Below are 14,627 nucleotides of genomic sequence, written 5' to 3'. Positions count from 1 at the left end.
ATGCATACCCCTTGCTTGCCTTTGCTACAGCTGGGTGTTCACAGTCAAGCTATAGGCTTGTTTGATTATATGGACTTTGGTGTGGGAAATAATTGCTCTGAATCCACCCTTTCCCCCCCCCCCAGTGCCGTGATTGAGTTGGGGAGGGGGGAGGTCTGCAGCAGAGACCCAGCCTCTCTCTTGCCCCATCTTTGGAAGAGAAGTGGGGGACAGCCGGGCCTCCCTCAGAAAGCCTGCAGAGCAGCAGTGAAGGGCAGAAAGAACCGTCTCCGCTGGGTTTTGAAGCCGGAGGAGGGCCGGCTGCGGCAGAGTAAAGTGAGGTAGACCGCAGGCACAGGCCGCGTCCAGCAACCCGTAATCAGGGCAGAGCCGTAGGTTCGGCTCTTGGGACACGCAAGGGATCCTGAGGGTCGGTAGCCTTTGGAGAGGAGCAGCGGGGGGAGGCAGGTCCTGGCTTCACACACAAACAGAGAGACGTCAATTCCTTCCATTGGCTTCAATTCCTCTTTATTCCCTATTGGCGTAACCTTTATCCAGAGCAGGGCAGCCTTCTTCTCGAGTGACGGGGCACTTTCCGTCCTGCCCCTCACTGGCTTTCGTGCAGCAATTGCTGCTGTTTCCGTCTGTCTCGCACAATCTTCCACAGCCGCAGCCGGATGACGAAAAGCACTCCAGAGACATCGCGCAACAGGTTCTCCTCCAGCTGGGCATCGGGGTCTGCGCCCGCATCCTCGGCCTGCAAGGGGGAAGCGCAGGGGTGGCCCCACAGAGCCCAGGATCAGAGCTTCCCTGTGGGGGAAATTCAAGGACTTGGCCCTGAAAGTGGTGGGGGGAGACCCTTAATAAACCAAAGGGCCTACCTCTGGGGCGTCTCCAAAGAGGGACAGGAGGCTCCTGCCTTTCAACCAAGATGAAATTGGCGCCAGGGGCCACGCCCGACCCATCGCTGCCTGAAACAGGCAAGACGAGAGCAGAGGTTTTGGGTCGAGGGTGACGGGATTCCTTTTGCTCTCCAGGGAAGATGCCCCAGAGACCCCTGCAGCTGAGGAGGGCCCCCCGGGGATTTGGATTTGCATGATTCCCTTCTACCATTCCCCACCCTCCTCCACCATGCGCTTGGCCGGTCCCCACCAACTCAGTCTTTGCGCCGTCTTTGTCTCTTTTCAGGAGGTCTCCCAAAAGGCACCTGGGATTTGTTCATTTGTTTTCCTTTGAAAACGCTTCCCTTCTCATCCCAGAAGTTTCTTCGGTTCTTTAACAGTTGAAGAGAGTTGGAAGGGACCTTATAGGTCATCTAGTCCAACCCCCCACCCAAGCAGGAGACCCTATAGCATAGGGCCTGGGCTATTTCTGACCGAGGGCAGTCCAGTCTCTTCTTGAAAGCTTCCAGGGATGAAGCTCCCACAACTTCCGAAGGCCACTTCTGTTCCGTGGGTGGGCGGCTGGTCTGGCGGTCAGAAAGCTTCTCCTTATTTCTAGGTTGAACTCTCTTCTTGGATGAAAAGGAAAACTTTTTCAAAGAAAAACCAGGACCTGCATGATGGAGAATCTGCAGGTGCATTGTTAACCCCAGGAAAGGGGCCAAGAGGGGCTGTGGAGGTGGGGGGAAGATTATCCAGACCAGGAGGGTTCTCTGGGGAAACGATGGGGACTGGGGTGCCCCCCCCCCAAGGGCCCCTGATGTGCTGGACAAAGGCAGCTGGAATCTGGATGGGGCCGAGTCCAACCTTCCCAGACGGTCTGACCTCAAGATTGACCGGCAAGAGGAGAGCTGCCCTCTGGACTCCTTGTGGTGCCCCTTAAATCGAGGAGGGGGGGCAGGGGCTCCCCTGATGAATCCCTCTCGTAGACCGGGGGACCGGCCCACCCTCCCTTCAGCAGGATCCTTCCGTTAAAATTGGAGGTTCTGGCTCAAAGCCAAACGAAAGGCCTATCTCGTTAGCCGGGGGAACAGATGCCGTGCCCGGCCCACATGGTGGTCCCTGATGGAGGCCCATCCGCAGCGGGGGGGCAGGTGTGCGGAACAACGGTCGGAGGGCTTCCTGGTGGGGGGAGGGGGGAGGGGGCCCGAGCTGCTCACCCCCGGCTCTTTGGCAAACAGCAGGTAAATCACGAGGGAGCCAGCCAAGGCCAGCAGCAGAGCCCAGGGCAGCAGCACCAAGGGTTCCAGTGTGGGGTCGCCACCCCCCTGGGGGCAGGAGGATCCCTGCATGCCCCCCAGAGCCGGCTCCAGTTCACCCACTCTCTGCCGCTTCAGCTGGGCCCGGCTAGCAGGCAGCCATGCCAGGACCAGCAGGGTGAACCGGCACAGTGGCATGGTCTTCTCTCCAAGGGATGTGCCGGAGACTGGTTGCTAGGGAACCGGTTGCCAGGGATACCGTAGTCTGAAGCTTCCGTGGACCAACACGGCCATTGTCACCCTGAAGCAAGCAAGCAGGGGAAGGGGCCGAGGGTCGGGGCTGGCGGAGCCACAGCTGCAGCCTTCTTCGGGGGCACCCATTTACAGGGAGCAGGGCAGCTGGAATTGGCCCAGTTCGCCAGAGGGTCTGTGGCCCGGGCCTTGGGACAGGCTGACCTCTCCATCCGTGGATCTGGCCACGCAGGGAAGCCTCCCTCCCGGTGGCCATTGGAAGCTTCCGTGGGTTGCCCAGGCAGCCTGGCAAGGCTCACCATCTTCGCTGCCACCTCAGCAAAGTGACCCTGGATTGGGTTGGGGGGCTCTCGGTGTGGGATTGAAAAACCGGCAATCTTGGTGGGACGGGGGTTTGCCCCATCCTGGCCTGACCCCGAACGCCCCCGCGGGCACTTTCCGCTGGCAAAGAGGGCGGCCTTGTTTTTTCTCCCTGCCCTCGGGAACACGGTGATCCCAGTGGGGGGAGGGAGGGGGAGGCGGGGCACGGCGGACAACAATGCCCTTGTCACCCTGCCCTGCTGGCAGCGGGCGGGCGTCCACGTGCCAGACGGCCCCAGCTGTTCAGCCCACCCTCTCGCTCGGCATGCGGCCACGTGCTCCGGCCGAGGGACAATGGCCCTGTTCAGCAGACCAGGCTCGGCTGCTGCTGCCTTGGGGGGGTCAAAACAAGGGGAGGGGAAGGGCTAGTGTTCGGGAGCGCTCCACTGGGGGGAGGGCACGGAAGGATGCGGGGGGGGGAGGGAGGCACCAAGGAGCTGCAGCGTCTCCTCTGCGGCTCTTCTTTGAGCTGTCCCTGGTGGGGGGGGGGGCAGAGGGGTTGCCAGTCCACCTGCCTCTCTCTCCCGCGGGGGCTTTTTCCAAGCGGCAACTGGACTTTCTTGGGTGGGAAGTTACTCCGTTCAAAACGTTTCCCTTCTCATCCCGGAGAAGTAAAACCTTTTCCAAGGAGAGGAAAAAGCCCATGCGAGGCAGAGGCTGGCCAAACCCCCCCCACTCCTTCCCGGGACCCCCAGCACCTTTACTCCCCGCCCCACAGATCACCCCATGGCACACGGAGCGACTTTTAACAGCTAGGTACTTTAATAACCTGAAATACTGCAAAAGTGCCCTGGATATAAAACTATTGGCACTGCCAGACTCTCCGATCTTCATTCTGCACCCCCCCCCCCAATTTCGAACCACGTACATAGTACCTTAAAAAAGTCCCCCCCCCACTTCAGTCTCGGAGGGGGGGCAAGTGCAGCACTCTCCCCCACAGGTTAGGGGAGGGAAATCCCTGCGAGGGAGGGGCCGGCCAATCTGAGGCTTTGTGTGTGGCCCCCTCCCCCCGCTAGGAAGTCTCTCCTGCTCCTTTCAGAGCTGGGGGGGGTTAAGTTGCACCCCCAGAAGGCACACGGTGGGTTAGTAGCCCAGATCCCAACCCCCACCCCAAAGGCTGGTTTCACAAACACACTTGTGCATGACCCTCCCCCACCCCCCCACCCCAAAGAGGCAAGTTCACATCAGTGGGACTGCGTTGGAGAGCTCCCTCCCTCCCTCCCTCCCTTCAGGCCCCCCTTAGTGGCGGCAGCGGCAGCAGCAGCAGCTCTCTGGCCATCCGTCCTTCCATCCATCTGTCCGTCCGTCCGGGGTCACGCGGAGCCGCTGGACGACGGCTTGTTTTCGTGGTGCTGAGCCTGAAAGTGGCTGGCCTGCTCCGTGTTGGCCAGGGAGCGCAGGAGGCTGTTTTCCTGCTCCAAAGCGGCGTTGCGCTCGGACAGTTCCTTGATCTGCTCCCTCAGGACCTCCACCTCTTCCCTCACGGCGAACATCAAGTGGCTCTTGACCAGGTCCTGGGGAAGGAGGAGGAGGAGGAGGAGCGGTCAGGTTCCCCGGGGAGCCCAGAAGGCCAGCCCCCCACCCCCTCCCCACTGCATCCATCCAGCCTCTGACCACAGAATTGGAAGGGACCTCGGAGGTCTTCTAGTCCAGCCCCCTGCTCAAGCAGGAAGCCCTACTCAATTTGAGACCAGTGGCTGTCCCTTCTTTTCTTAAAAGCCTCCAGGGATGGAGCCTCCGAACGTTCGGGTGGCAAGCAGTTCCACTGATTAACTCTTCCCACTGTCTGGAGATTTCCCCTCATTTCTAGGTTGCTACTCTCCTTGATGAGTTTCCATCCATTGCTTCTTGTCTGCCTTCAGGGCCTTTGGAGCACAGGTTGACCTCCCCCCACCCTCTTCTTTGGGGAAGCCCCTCAGACCCTGGAAGGCTGCTGTCATGTCAGCCCCTAGTCCCCCTCTTCATTAAACCGGACACGCCCAATTCCTGCAACCGTTCCTTGTGCCTTTATATGCCTCCAACCTCCCTGCTCCTCTTCGTTGCTCTTCTCTGCCCTCCCAATATCTTCTTTTTATATCACGGGGACCAAAAACGGACGCAGCGCTCAGTCTTCCCAGAGGTTGCCAACTGACCGGAGGGAGCGGTGCAGTGGTGAAATGTTTTTACTACCGGTCCTGAGGACGTGGCTTGGTGGGGCGTGGCTTGGTGGAGGGGTCATGTGACTTTATGGGGGTGGCTATTTAGTCATGTAACTGGGGGATCAAAAGACACTTTAACAATGTCCTGCTGGAGCAGGGTTGGACTAGATGACCTCCAGGTGCCTTCCAGCCCTGGATTATCCTCTGAAGCTGCGTCCAATGCCTGGTTTGTAGTCCTTCCTTCCTCTCCTTTTTCTCTCCCCCCCTTTCTTTCTTTTTCCTTTTCTTCCTTCCTTCCTTCCTTCCTTCCTTCCCTTTTTCAGCACCCCCACCCCCCATTTTTGGCAGCAAAAATGGACCCCCCCCCACCCCCTGGATTTCCGGAGAACCTATAGTAAAAAAAAAATGCTTTAAAAGTTTGTTTTTTAAAAAAAGTTCCAAAGCTCAGCTATGTGACGTGTGATTGTCGGAACGGAGGGTTTTTTATTTTTTATTTTGACTTTTTAAAATATTTTTTGCTACAGGTTCTGTGAACCAGTAGCAATTTTACTACCCGTTTGGGTGAGACGGCCCGAACCGGTAGCATTCCACCCCTGGAGTGGTGACATCGCCTGGGCCTTGCCAGAGGGATATAAAGCCAGGAGAATCCCACCCAGAAACCCCAAAGAGGCTTTTCAAATGGCAACTGGACATTCTTGAGTTTTTTCCCCTTTGAAAACATTTCGCTCCTCATCCAGGAAGCTTCTTTGCTTCTTCTTGGATGGGAAGCGAAATGTTTTCAAAGAAAAGAAGCGAGAAAGTCCAGCTGCCGTTTGGGATCACCGTGAGATGAAGATGGCCGAGAATCTCCAGAAACGTTATCCAAGAAATGGATTTGGCTGCTGCCAAGGGTTAGGGACTGGCAGCTCTCCTGGGCAGAAGCTGCCCCCTGCAGCCCGCCTAGGCCCACCAAGCGCCCTGCCCGCCTGCCCAGGGCCACCCTCCCTCCTGCCCCGCCTCTGGACTCACCATGGCTTGCTCAATCTTGTTGTCGATGGCAATCATACTGCTGTTGCTTCCACTACAAGAGAGAGAGAGAAGGAGAGAGAGGGAGGGAGAGAGAGAGGGGGGGGAGAGAGAGAGGGGGGGGCGCCCGTGAATCGGACTGACCCCCACCAAAAGGCGAACCTGCCTGACTTGTGCCAGTACCCCTCCCTCCCCACAGGGCTTCTGCTCCCCAGAGTGACTTCTGCTGCCCTCCCCCAAGGTTGGCCAGCCAGGCAAAACCAGAAGAAGAACAGAGTTGGAAGGTACCTCAGAGGCCATCTAGTCCAGCCCACTGCTGAACTAGGAAGGGCTGGGAGCCCCAGGAAAGCCCCAGGAAAGCCTGATTGCCGCAGGGACCCTCAAGGGCAGAGGAAGAGCCCCCGAGGCAGGACGGGAGGCCAGGAGTGGCCTTGGGATCCCTGCCTGAAGGGGGGGCTTGCACTGCCGCCTCCTATGCCACTCTGGCCCCAGCCACGGAGGCCAGACCAAGCAGCCATCCCTCCTGCTTTGGGTCGTGGCTCTTTAATCCATCAGAATAGAGCTGGAAGGGACCTTGGAGGTCATCTAGTCCAACCCCCTGCTCAAGCAGGAGACCCTGCGCCATTTCCAGTCTCTTCTTAAAAACCTCCAGGGATGGAGCACCCACCACTTCCAGAGAGGGTACCTGCCCTGGCTCCCCCCCTCCCCTCCCCTCCCCTCCCCTGCCCCCCTGAGGGGTCTGGGTGGGCTGAGCTGATTGGTCAGCGTTTTCCATATGGGGCCCAGAAATACAGCAACCGCAGTGAGGAACGGAACCAAAAGCGCTTTGGGTTTCTCAGTTGTTGTAAGAATGAGAGCCCCCCCCCCCCAATTCCTCGTCTTCAGGAAGCGGGGAGAGAAGCAGATTAATCGGGGGGGGGGGGAGGCTCCTTGGTGCTCTCTGAACTTGGTTGTTTTCTTGCGGGTGTTTTGTGACCCAACTAGGGAAGATCATTAGTTTGGGGGATAAAACCCTAACCAAGTTCAGAGAGCACCAAGGACCCCCCCCCCATCTTCCTCCTCCCAACACCCCCCCTCTTTTTAAGCACTGATGTCGTTCCCTAGTTGCACATGAAACGTCTGGAAGAAAACCACCAACTTCAGAGAGCACCAAGGACCCCACAGTCCTCGTCCTCCTCCACTCTCTCCTCCTCCTCCTCCTCCTCCTTGCAAACTCACTCCCTTCTAGCCCTGATGATGTTCCCTAGTTGGGTCATGAAACGTCTGCAAGGAAACCCCCAAGCTCAGAGATCGCCAAGGGCCCCTCATTTCTGCCCTGAACTACACATTGAGACAATTCCCCAAAGCTGCCGCCTGGCATTGCTTCCCACCCCGCTTGACCCTCTTCTGAGCCCACCCCAGAGCCCACCCTGGAGAGCAGCTCAGTGAGTGACAGACCCAGACACTCTCCTTTCCTCCATAGGAACCTTCCCCTGGCCTCCCCCCTCCCCGCCCGCAGCCCAGACCCTCCCCACTACCTGTGGAGGACCAACAGGAGGGAGACCAGCCTCGGGTCCGCCTCCTTCTGGCGGCAGCTGCTCAGCTTCCGGGGGCTTGGCGGGCCGTCCCTCGGCTTCCTCGCCCCCGCGGCTGGGGAGGCCTCCCTGGATGAAGCCGGAGAGGTGCAGCCCCTCTGCCTGGGGCGAGGGGAGGCCCCCGGATCAGGGAGCAGGCAGCAGCCACAGCCAGGGTGCTCCCACCGGGACTCGTAAGCGGTCACCAGGGACCGGACCGACGCCCGTTGGCGATCCAGAGACATCTCCCCTGCCTCCAGCTCTCTGCGGTCCCTTTCCCCTTCTCCTGCCGACGCGTCCTTTGGCCTTCACCCGCCGGCTCTCCTGAGCCTCGGTCCCCCCCAATCCATCGGGCGGCCTGGGCAAAGGCCGTCGGTGCGCCCAGCTGCCCCCAAATGGGCCAGGCGATGGGCACTCCTTTGGCCAGCAGGCTCCTGGCTCAGCATAAATAGCCATCTCTGTGCCGGGCTCTCGGCCCCCTCTCATTCACTCTCATTGGCTGGGGTGCAGGGGGGGAGCGTGCCCCGTTTCCCAACCTCTGGAGGAAGCAGAGCCAGCCAGCAACTGGGGCCTCAGCGCCAGAGCACCCCTGCCTCTGCCCGCTCACTCTCTTCCGCCCCCCCCCCCCCGTGCCCAGGACGGAAGTGGCGCTGGGACCTTCGCTGTGTCCCCCCCCCCCCCCGCTCTTGGCTCAGAGGTGGCCCAGAAGGCGTGCAGGGGGTGGGGGTGGTGGGGGCTGCACAAAGGAACCTTTGTAGACTTGCCACCTCTGTTTATGCCAGTCCCCATCCAGGAAGGGAGGGGTGCTGGGGGTGGGACGTCATGGGAACAGGGAAAGGAGTCCTAGGGCATTGCATAACCCAGCAGCACCGGCCCCCATGAATGAGGGCCCCGGCCCTGCCCGCCCCCCAGCCTGGGCAAAGGTGCCAGCGGACTAAGGTGCCCTTGGCAGGCAGACTGAATCCGTGGGGCACGGAGGGGAGGGGAAGGGACGGATCTAGGAGGGAGACGCCAAGCAACCTCCCCCCCCTCCCTGGGAACTCTCCTTCTGCCGGTTGAGCTGACTGTGGGGTGGGGGGGCAGAGGGATCTTTGTGCCCACACTACAGGTAGTCCTCGGCTTATGACAGTTCATTTAGTGACCTTTCAAAGTTACGACGGCAGTGGAAAAAAGCAACTCGGGACCGTTTTTCACACTTACGACTGGGTCACCTGTTTAAATTTCACATGCTTGGCAACTGACTCACATTTATGATGGTCGCCGAGTCCCCAGGTGGGTCGCGTGATTTGCTTTTGTGACCTCCTGATGAGCAAAGTCACCAGGGAAGCCAAGACTCACTTAATGACCGTGGTACTCACTTAACAACTGTGGTGATTCAGTTAACTGTCTCACTTAGCAACATAAATTCTGGGCCCAATGATGGTCATAGGTCAAGCACTGCCTGTAAACTGCAACTGCACCAGAGCCTAAATTTGCTTCAGCCACAAGTGGGTTAATTTTGTGGACAGACAGACAGACAGACAGACAGATGGGAATAGATGAGAGAGAGAGAGAGAGAGAGAGAGGATAGGTGGATGGATGGATGGATGGGAGATAGATAGATAGACGGATAGCCGTGAGTCAGTTGGTTCAAAGCACAGCCCCCCCTCCCTCACAGTGCACCCAACTGCCCACTTGCCAAGTGGAGGCCAGATTCCCCTTGAGCATGCACAGAGTGTAAAGCCTCCAACCTATTCCCTGCCAAGTCTTGAGAGGAGAACTCGGGGAGCCCCTCTCTAGACCTCCATCTTTCCTCATAAACCCAAAGCCCCCCGCCCCCACCCCCCACGGCTGGGCATTCGAGGCCCATGAGGCCCCCTGGGAGGGCTGGGGTGTTGGCATCGGAGAGGGCATGCATTCTGGGGAGGGTGGGGCAGGACAGGCTGAGTGTCAAGACAAGATTTGCTGTTCCTGAAGGGAGCCTCCCCCCCCCCCCCCCGCTGTGGGGCAGAGAGCAGAGCTGGCAGGGAAGGCCCTTCCGTCAACTGATACCACTTGCTCAGATGCCAGCCTCTTAAGCCTTGGAAGGATTTATTCTGGGCACAGGGCTCTTTCACCCCCGCCTACTCCTGCCCAATGTCCCACCCAGCCTTGTTCCAGGCTGAAGTTTACCTCCCCCCTCTCATTTCTTCCCTGCTTCACCCCATGCCGCTCCCCCCCCCGAACACTTAACATGGCTAAGAATAGTAGAGCCGTGTGTCTCCCCCCCCCCCCCGGGAGGAAGGTAGTGGGTGCTAGACAGAGCTTGTGCGGTGTGTCAGTCATCTTGATAGTGGCCCCGTTAAGCTTCCGGGGCGGGGGGAGTACAGAGATGATTGGGGCGGGAGCAAGCCAGCAGGGCAGGGGGCTCACGGGGAGGGGGGGGGGCTCGGAGGTAGACAGAAATCGGAAGGCTACACCTGCTTTGGCCTTGGACCCAAGCCCTCTGAGCGACCTTGGGGGTGGGCTGAAAGGGGAGGGGGTGAATTGACATGGGGGGAATGGGATGGGGACCCCTGGAAGTCACCAGAGGGGGGGGGAAACGGAAAGGCAGAAACATAAATGGGAGTTGGAGCCCCTCCTGGGCAGGGGGACAGAAGCAGGCTAAGCACCAGGAATGGGCCGGGGGGGGGGGGAGTTGCTAGAGCACCTGTTGTCCCCCCTGCCTCCCCCAGCTAAATGGCCGGCTGTGGGATCCGAAATGCTCAGGTGCAGCCAGGGCTGAACCTGAGAAGCAGCTGGCATTCAGGAGACCCTTCCTAACAGGGAGGACAATTAGCCAGTGGAACTGCTTGCCACCAGAGGTTGTGGATGCTCCATCCCTGAAGCTTTTTAAGAAGAGAATGGACAGATCCTTGTCTGAAATGGCGCAGGGTCTCCTGCTTGAGCCCGGGGTTGGACTAGAAGACCTCCACGGTCCCCTTCTAGCTCTATTCTGATGGATTAAAGAGCTGTTACCCGCAGCAGCAAGCAGGGGCGGAGGGCAAGGGAAAGCCAGGGGCACGCATGTTTCTGTGTGTGTGTGTGTGTGTGTGTGTGTGTGTGTGTGTGTGTGTATGTGTGTGTGTGTGTTGGGGGCTCCCTTGGCTGCTGGCCCCTGAACCAGGCGCAGGAGAGCTCCAGAGAGGCTGCTGGGGCTGGGCTGGCTGAAGGCTGCTGTGGGTCAGGCTCGAAATAGACTCTCCTCTGTCCCCCCCTCAACCCCCCCCCCAGCTCTCTCCGCTGTGCCAGGGTGGAAATAGCAACAGGCGGGCCTGGAGAGAGCGCTTGGCCTCACCTACCTGGGAGGCGGCCGAAGGGGGCCGGATCCTGAAATTCTACCCGCCCCTCCCCATCCCCCGTTTCCCTCCCCATCACCCTCTGGCCCCCCAGGACACTGATTGTTTGCGCCAGAGAGAAGCCACTGAGGGCGTCGCCCGGAGCGGAGGAGGTGAAGCAACGCCCCTCCAAAGAGGGGAAATGGTTCGGGGAGAGAAAGCCCTGGCCCCACGCCCGCCCAGCCCTCCCACCGCCGGCTGTTGCAGCACCCGGAGCCACTTCCGAGGGGGGGGGGGTGTTACAGGCTGCCCCCCCCTCTCCCCGTCCCAGGGCTTGCAACCCCTCCTTCCTCCTGGCCCCCTCCTTCCTCCTCTTGCCCAAGCTTCAGCTCAGGGGAACTGAGGCGGTTGCTGGCCGTGCCCAGGGCAGCCCCAGGCGCCTGCAGAGAGCCAGGGGCTCAGGGGGGCAAGTAGAAAGCCTCTGCTTCCCTCCGACGTGTCACCCAGGTGCTCCCGCCGGCCCCCTCCCAGCCTCACCCACCGGGGGTCTCCAAGCACCTGGCGGAGAGAGCTGTTGAGGGCCAGACCCAAACTCCTCTTCACACTGGGGTTACAACCCCCCCCCCAAGACTGGGCACAGCTGTCCCGAGATGTGCCAGGCCGCCCACCTACCCCTCCTGCCCCCACCTGTCGTCGTCGCTGTCGTGAGAGCCTCCCATGCCAAACATCGACCGGGCCAGGTTGAGGCGGGCCACGCCGAAGGGGTCCGAGGTCCTCCGGTGGGGGCTTGCATCGCGGAAGAGCAGGGGAGCCGGGGAAGACGGGCGCGAGCGGGTCTCTCGGGGGAAAATCTGGGGGGGGGAGAAACAGCTGAGCCTCCCTGGGCAAGAGGGACTCTCTGGGTCAGGGAGGGAGAGGAATTGGGGGGGAGGGGACCTACTATTCAGTGGTTGTAGTGGGCCCCACATAGAAGGGGAAAGCCGTCACGGGATGGGTGGGGGCTCCTCTAAGGGGAGGGGGCTGCCTGTTGGCATAGACAGAGAAGCAGGGGAAGAGGCCGAGGGCTGGGCAGGGCGGGGCAGGGCCACAGTTCCCCTGCCCTCTGGCATCCAAAGAGCTTCGGACCAAGCCTGACCCCACTGGGACACCAGCATGTGGGCAGCGGTTCCTGGCCAAGGACACCTGAATGGACCTCCCCCCTCCCCCACCCCCAAGCACAACTGAAGAGTTTCTGCTCTTGAGAAACTTTTCCCACTTCTCAGCCCTCTTTCCCCTTGGCACCAGGGGTGGTGGGTACTAAGCCACAGCTTGCCTGGTTCCTTCCACGGAGGGAGGTGCAGGCCCAGGGCTTCTTCCCTGGGAGCACCAGAGGGATTAGCCACCCTGGGGCCCATCCCTCCCCATGCACAAGGGGGGCTCTGTCTCCATGGGCCCAGCGAGGATGAGGAGTTGCCCCCAGGAGGACGGGCAGAGGACGGGCAAACCTCTGAGAAGAACAGAGTCCAAGTTAGAGGCAGGGTCAACCGGAGGCCGTTCGTGAAGGGGAGCTTCTGCTCCGGCCTCTCTTGGTGCCCGTCCTCAGTTGGCTGCGACCCCCCCTCCCCTCTACAGGTCACAAGACCCCCACATCCTCACCTTGTGCCGCTCTTCCGTCTCCCTTGGGATGAGCTGGGTGACACTTTTGGGCAGCAAGTGCTCCTCCACTCTCACCACCGGGATGCTGCCAGGCTGGGGAGGGTCTCCGGGCTCTTGGGCCCCTTCCTCTGCAGCCAGGGGCCGTGTCTCTGCCACCCCTCGGGCGCTATGGAGAGACGCTGGGCTGGGGGGGGTCCTCACGGAGCGGAGGACAGGCAGGCCACCCCCCAGAGAGCGGGCCTGGTGGGCTGAGGCCGCCGTGGGCACCGGGAGGACCAGCAGGGACTGCAGGCAAGGCCCTCCCCGGCGTGGCATCTGGGGGCTGAAGGGCGAGGAGGGCTTCGCCAGCAGCCCGGCCACTTCCAGCCGTGAGTCCAGGGACTGAGGCTGCCGGGCAGAGTCTGCCAGCCGCCCTGCCAGGTGGTGGTCCATCTCCTGTTCGTAGAAGTCCCGGCAAGTCCAGCGCCCGCGTTTGTACGGCTCTCCCAATCCATGGTCCAGCTTGACCACACGGAACCGGGAACCCGAGACGCTGCCGAGGGAGCCCGGGTGCGAGGGGGCCGAACCCGGGGAGCCTGCAGTCGAGGGCCCGTTTTTGGGGCCCTCGCTATCGTTGGGATGGTGACTGCCGTTTTCCACAGGGTTGGGCTCGTCCGGCAGCCCCCCCGCTGGCCTGGCCGAGGGGCCCTTGGCGTCTCCTCCTGGCAGACCCTCCTTCTCGTAATCAGAGGTGACGCTGGTGATCTGGAAGCCGCTTTTCTTCTTCCCCACGCTCATGGTCCCGACCGGGCGGGGGTCTCAGCGGCTCTCCGGGCAACAGAGCAGGAGGGGGGCTAGCAGGGCTGCGGAAGCGGCTGCCCCCGAGCCATGGCTGCCCCTGAAGCTGCGGAGTCTGCCCCCTGGACTGGTGTGAGGACAGGGCAGGCCCCCCAAAGACCCCGGGGGTCCTTCGCCTGGGGACCGCAATCTCCCCCCCCCCACACACACACACCGGCACTCGGCGGCTCCTGCGGGTCGGCGAGAGGTCGGCGCGCCCCGGGCAGTGGCAAAAGCAGCTTAAGGGGCATTTGCCTGGCAGGCGTCCCGCATTGTTTCACTCCCAGCTGCAACTTTCTCCGGCGGCGGCTCCGGTTCCTCGGCGTGGCGGGGCGCCCGCTCCTTCCTCGCCTCCCCTCGATCCCGGCGCGGAGAGCGGCTCAGGGGGCGTCGGGGGTGGGCTCCGCTCGGGGGCATGCCCGGCCTCCCCCCCCGCTCCCGAGGCAGGACGACCCGCCCAGCGACGTGGGCCAAGGCGAGGCCGGGGCTGCGCTGGGTGGCTGCCTTGAGCTGGCTCGCCCGCCTTCCTTCTGCTGCGCCGCTGCTCGCTCGGCTGCTTCGGCTGTTGACAAGCCCCAGCACCAGGAAGTCCAGCCCCCTCCCAACCAGCTGACTGGGTGACGCCCCCCACCAGCTGGGGCCAGCTCAAGGCGCGCTTCCCTCCGCCGCCCCCCCCTTCACCCGGGGGCTGCCAGCCTGGGAAGCCCCCGAGGAGGGCAGAAGCAGAAGGCAGCCTGGCAAGGGGGTCCCGCCTAGCCGGCCACCCTCTCGGGGGGGGGAACCCCCAGCCGCCTGAGCATCGCCGGGATGGCGCCCCACTGGGCCTGCCCGCCACCCCGGACGGAGCCTGGGCAAGGGGAGCGGTGCAGCCGAGGGACTCCCTCCTCCCGCTGTGGGGACCGGGAGTCGCCCTCCCGAGGGCCTCCCAGCCTGTTACCGGGGCTTCTGGACCGGGGGGCAACCGGAGGGTCTCCCTGCCCACCCCACCGCCTCCTTTGGCTCGGTCATAAGTCCCCGGGCCCCCGCCTCCTTCCGCCCCCCCCCCCCGCGTAAACCTCAGCGCGTGGAAGCGGGGGAGTCTCGAACTCTGCCCGGCCTCACCTCAAGGCTCCGGTGGGGCGACGCCGCCCCCTGGTGGCCGAAGCGCAGCCCCGCACAGCTTCCTTCGGGCAGCCGGCGCGGCTTGCCCGGCGGCCGCTGGGCCACCTTCGGCCGGCAGGTGGGAGTCGGGACGCCCAGCCGCCCGTGACCGGTGGCCGAAGCCGGGCAAGATTTCCTCCGGCCGCCGCCAGACCCGTCCATCCGGACCGACGTGGCGGCCGAGGCGTTCTCGCCAGGCTCCGGGGACCCGCAAGTGCTCGGGCCGTCCGGACTGCCGCGGGGACTGCCGGTGCCTCGCTCAACGCTGCCAGCATCTCCGAGGCCGCCGGTGGCGACATCTCAGCAGACGAGCGTCCTCGAGGCGACCCCCAGG

The 14,627-nt window shown here is 62.1% G+C and overlaps 2 protein-coding genes across 2 annotated transcripts; both read right to left on the bottom strand.

Annotated features, from left to right (window-relative positions):
* Nucleotides 1-495: 495 nt before the first annotated feature.
* On the bottom strand, nt 496-2,500 carry LOC309381588 (uncharacterized protein). The gene is made up of 2 exons (XM_081932747.1): nt 861-2,500; nt 496-736 (listed from the first exon to the last, which is right to left on the bottom strand). The coding sequence occupies exons 1-2, from the start codon at nt 1,074-1,076 to the stop codon at nt 587-589; spliced, it is 366 nt and encodes a 121-aa protein (XP_081788873.1). The 5' UTR covers nt 1,077-2,500; the 3' UTR covers nt 496-586.
* A 1,458-nt stretch (nt 2,501-3,958) lies between these two features.
* Nucleotides 3,959-14,210, bottom strand: LOC309400907 (TSC22 domain family protein 4-like). The gene is made up of 4 exons (XM_081969640.1): nt 12,338-14,210; nt 11,390-11,553; nt 5,878-5,929; nt 3,959-4,245 (listed from the first exon to the last, which is right to left on the bottom strand). The coding sequence occupies exons 1-4, from the start codon at nt 13,112-13,114 to the stop codon at nt 4,045-4,047; spliced, it is 1,194 nt and encodes a 397-aa protein (XP_081825766.1). The 5' UTR covers nt 13,115-14,210; the 3' UTR covers nt 3,959-4,044.
* Nucleotides 14,211-14,627: the final 417 nt, after the last annotated feature.

Source organism: Natrix helvetica, assembly GCF_964273705.1.
Source record: "Natrix helvetica genome assembly, chromosome: Z".
In the NCBI taxonomy this organism is placed as follows: domain Eukaryota; kingdom Metazoa; phylum Chordata; class Lepidosauria; order Squamata; family Natricidae; genus Natrix; species Natrix helvetica.
Note: the sequence above shows the minus strand (reverse complement) of the source record. Positions and strands in the feature narration are given on the sequence as shown.